We start from the raw sequence: 4,830 nt of genomic DNA, 5'->3' as shown, positions 1-4,830 counted from the left end.
TAAAAANAAAAAAAAAAAAAACAAAAAGCTTTCATCCCTTCTGATTCCCCAAGGCCGGAACAGACCTTCCAAGTCCATTGCTCCGGTATGTAGTACATTTGCTGGACACAGTAGTTAAATTGATAAACGATAAAGGCTGAAGCCTGAATACCGTAATTGGCATCATTTGCAATTACATATACAACAAAATTTGGGTGCCTAAATTCTGAGAGTGAACATAAACAAGTCACCACTTGTTTCGAATAAAAAAAAACAAGTAACCACTAAATGATCAAAATTTGGATCCTAAGTCTTTAGTGAGGGATCATTGTATATTATTCAGGTATCATTCAATCCATGTGATGGGAATTTCATTGGTTTGACGACAAACTAATCTAACATGAACGTGTTCATATCAGCATTTTAAATTTTTAATCTCAGACTTCTCTTTTGTTAACAAACAGTACGTAAGAAATATTCATGAGTCAAACAACACAGGACGGATTCGACACTCCATAGACACACAATTGAAGGTGGCCCTTTTGGAGGAGATCGATGAGTGCTAGCAAGATCCCTAAAAAAAGTTTTGTGTGAATATAGTCCTTGATCTGATCTGATTCAACGATGAAGAAAATTTACAAAGAGATAAATTCAGCTGAGGGTATTTGGGAGCTTGTTTTTCAACTCTTTAAAGAAACATGCTCAAAAATCAATTTACACCCCCAAAAAGAGGTCATTTATTCAAAATTTCTCATTTTCAAGGGTTGGGAATGGGGAGACTCCACTGTGGGAATCATAGACAGTGGGCACCGCCAGCGACTCCGACTCGAAGCTTTCACCGACTCTGTGATCATTTGATAATTTGAAATTTACTAATGAGGCAAGTTTTTTTCTTTTTCTTTTACTAATAAATGAGGGAAAGGTCCAAGTCTCTGAGGTAGACAAAGTCTTCCATCAAGTTTATGCTTAGAGTTGGACTTTGGTTTATTTCATTCAAATCAATAGTATAATAATCACCACTAAAGAAATCATCACCCATTCGCGTTAGGAGAAGTCTTCTATATGGGGGAGTCAAAGTCTTCCATGAACTTTCTACTGAGATTCTCAGACTTACGTTTATTCGATCTGGGCAATCTCCATAGTAGATTCACTAAAGAATTCTGCACACCTTACCTTACTGGTGAGTTATGATTAACAGCATTGCAATGATCAACTACTTGTTGTGCTTGCTCATCAGTTTTTCAATCTTGTGGACTAGTCGTGGTGCACCATTGTTCATTGGGGACACGCTTAGGGCAGGGGAGGCTCTCAATTCCTCGAGCTTTATGGTCTCCGCTTCGGGGGAGTTCACGTTGGGTTTCTACTCCGGCTACCTCACAGTAAGGTCCAACAACTACACGGTCTGGGTTGCCAACCTGGTCTCACCGATTAACGACACTTCGTCGGCGCTTCTCACTTTGTTGGACATGAACAAAACTCTCCTGCAAATAATGGAGACAGGTGAAAAACCTGTCGTTCTTTACTCCTCTCCGTTTATTATTAGTACCAATGTCGTGGCTACCCTGACGGATTCTGGCAGTTTAGTCCTACAAGAGGTGGGTCAGAATGTTTCAAACTCTAATGTGCTGTGGCAAAGCATTGATGAACCTAATGTGGCACTTATGCCGGGGATGAAATTGAAAAGTAGTGATGAGATATACTCTTGGCAGGAAAGTCAGACCAGTCCGGGGATTGGGTCTCTCAGCCTCCAATGGGATTCTGACAAACTCCAACTGCAAGTTTGGAGGGACAATGCTAATTGCTGGAGTAGCGGAGGCCGATTCAGTATGGGGGGATTTGAGTTTATTAATATCCCACATGAATCCAAGGTTAGATACAATTTTAGCGTGGTTTCGAATAGCAATGAAAACTATTTCAGTTACGCTGTCGTTGGTGATCAAGATGTTAGATCAGCTTGGGTGCTACACACAGATGGGGAGCTTTATGATGTTTACAATAACATTTCTATTGTGCGAGCAGGTGACTGTGATGGCTTTAACACCAATGGAGGGTGCGTGAGATGGGGCCCCGCCATGTCCGATTACTGTGGTTATAGCTTTTCATTCATTAATGATTTTGTGATGATAAAACATGGTTCCTTCAAACCAATCAGTATGGCCCCCTCTATCAACTCAACATGGCCGGATTCATATCTTAGGAATGGTGATTGCACGTCTACTTGTTGGAAGGACTGTGACTGCCTTGGTTTCGACTTTGATAATCAGACTGGATGTATATATTGGAGTATAACGTACTTTCACTTCCTTGAAGATCCAGCTAGTTCTACAATTGGTTTCGTTCTACCGAGGAAACCACTTCAAAGAACTAATAGTAAGGGTAAGTCTATCTAATTAGTTCAGTATGGTCATAAAGCTTGAGATCAAAAGCTAATAACTCCTCACTGTAGACACATCACAAAAGTGGATATGGATTGGTATTTCAATTGCGGTTGTTCTTCTGGCACTGGTGCTTTGCAGCCTGTGCTATTTAATACAAAGAAGAAAACTTGCAGGTATTAGTACTGTCCTTAAACATTAATGTTATGTACACCTGTTATAAAGATCTTCACAATTTGACATTGATTTTGAAAATTGAAATGATAAATAATCTGCATTTATCTTGATAGGTGAGAACCAAAGAAAGATCCAGGATATGCTGAACATGATGAATTCTAATAGACCTACCAATGCTAATGGACTCCAAAATGATGGAAAGCGTGGACATGATTTAAGCGTATTTAGTTATGCATCTATTGCAGCTGCGACTTGCAACTTCTCTGATAAGAATAAGCTAGGACAAGGCGGTTTTGGACCTGTTTATAAGGTAAGACTTTGAATAATGCCAGTGAATCCTGTATCATTATTTGACAAACTATATAGTTATTATTTATTTTTATTTTGGATTACTGCAAATAAGTAAACATTGGATGACATTGTATATATTCAGGGGAAATTTGTGACCGGACAAGAAATAGCAGTGAAGAGACTTTCAAAATGTTCAGAGCAGGGAATATCAGAGTTTAAGAATGAGTTGATACTTATATATGAACTCCAGCATACAAACCTTGTTCAGCTCTTTGGATTTTGCATTCATGGTGAAGAGAGGATGTTGATATACGAGTACATGCCAAACAACAGCTTGGACTACTTTTTATTTGGTTGTTACCTCAAATCTAACTACTTAATTACTTCCATATTTGCTATACAAATGTACATATCTATTTGTTATCTGATTTAATACGATTGTACAGATTCAATTAGATCCCAACAGTTAGATTGGGATAGGCGTTTCCGCATAATTGAAGGAATTGCTCAAGGTTTGCTTTACTTGCACAAATATTCCAGAACGAGAATAATTCATAGAGATGTGAAAGCAAGTAATGTTCTACTTGATGAGAGGATGAACCCCAAAATTTCTGATTTTGGAATGGCAAGGATTTTTGCCAATGATGAAGAAGAAGCAAATACAATGAAGATTGTTGGGACACGGTATAATTAAGCAAACAGTTTGATATTTTGCTTTTGTTTGCTAGTTAAGCATGCATTTATGAATGTAGTTGTACTAAAGAATTTGTCTTCCTCCATTTGATGCAGTGGTTATATGTCCCCTGAGTATGTTATGGGGGGGAATTTTTCCACAAAATCTGATGTCTATAGCTTTGGAGTGTTGATGCTTGAAATCCTTAGTGGTAGGAAAAACAACAGCTTCTACAATGATGATCGCGCCATCAATTTAGTCGGCTATGTATGTCAAACAACTACTCCATTTGTTCTTCTTGTTGGTGAAAGGTTCATTGACTCTGGACTTCCGAATGTGTTCTTGTTTCAGGCATGGGCGTTATGGAGTGAAGGTGCAGGACTAGGACTAATGGATCCAACAATTGGTGATTCATGTGACAAAGATCAGATGTTGAGGTGCATCCATGTTGGTCTGCTATGCGTGAAGGAAAATGCAGCTGATAGACCGACGATGTCAGATGTGATACCAATGCTGACCAATGAAAGTATGTCACTGCCAGTACCTACAAAACCAGCATTTTGTTCTGAAAGAAATGTGATCACAGATGCTGTAGATGGAAACAGACCGGAAATAGTTGCATCTGTAAATGGTATCTCCATTTCTGATTTCGATGGGCGTTGAATATGCTACCAAGCTGATCTGACACACTTTCCTTCTCAAGAACACAGGTGGTTTCCAAGTTTGATTTTCTGTCAAAATTAATAAAGAGCATAAAATGACTATACACTACCAGAAGAAAGACTTTAGCCGACGAAAAAAAAAAAACAGGCCGACGAAACAATTTTTTGTCGGCTAAAGTACACTTTAGCCGACGAAATTTTCCTTCGTCGGCTAAATTATATTTTCGTCGGCTAAAGAATTTTTTTTCAGACTTTAGCCGACGACTTTAAACTTTCTTTAGCCGACGAAATTTTAATTTCGTCGGCTAAAGTTGACTATAGCCGACGAAAATATAATTTCGTCGGCTAAAGTTCTTTATATTCGTCGGCTAAAGACTCATCGGATGATTCCGATTACTAGCCTTAGTTTTAATTTAGAGGACGAAATCCATTAATTTGCATTGTATAACTAATTAAAGACCTTTTCCTTTATAGTTTACACATGTTGAATTCATATTTCAGTTATTTTATATGAATTTTGGTGATACATGATGAACAGGAAATTTAAGTATGGTTTACTAATATCGTCTGTTTTTTTAATGTATTTTTTCATTTAGCCGACGAAATACACCATATTTCGTCGGCTAAACCCATATTAGCCGACGAAATATACTATATTTCGTCGGCTAAAGTT

The 4,830-nt window shown here is 38.1% G+C and overlaps 1 protein-coding gene across 1 annotated transcript in view; it reads left to right on the top strand.

The window, feature by feature from the left end:
• Positions 1-4,158, top strand: part of LOC101313761 — a 22,366-nt gene extending 18,208 nt beyond the window's left edge. Inside the window, exons 11-16 of the mRNA XM_004309722.1 lie at positions 1,178-2,355; positions 2,645-2,841; positions 2,965-3,175; positions 3,269-3,506; positions 3,612-3,762; positions 3,847-4,158. Coding sequence (XP_004309770.1) covers positions 1,178-2,355; positions 2,645-2,841; positions 2,965-3,175; positions 3,269-3,506; positions 3,612-3,762; positions 3,847-4,158 — 2,287 coding nt within the window. The remainder of the gene's footprint in view (positions 1-1,177; positions 2,356-2,644; positions 2,842-2,964; positions 3,176-3,268; positions 3,507-3,611; positions 3,763-3,846) is intronic.
• Positions 4,159-4,830: the final 672 nt, after the last annotated feature.

The sequence above is a fragment of the Fragaria vesca genome, unplaced genomic scaffold (assembly GCF_000184155.1).
Source record: "Fragaria vesca subsp. vesca unplaced genomic scaffold, FraVesHawaii_1.0 scf0513043, whole genome shotgun sequence".
NCBI lineage: Eukaryota > Viridiplantae > Streptophyta > Magnoliopsida > Rosales > Rosaceae > Fragaria > Fragaria vesca.
This window is presented reverse-complemented; position numbering and strand designations above follow the sequence as displayed.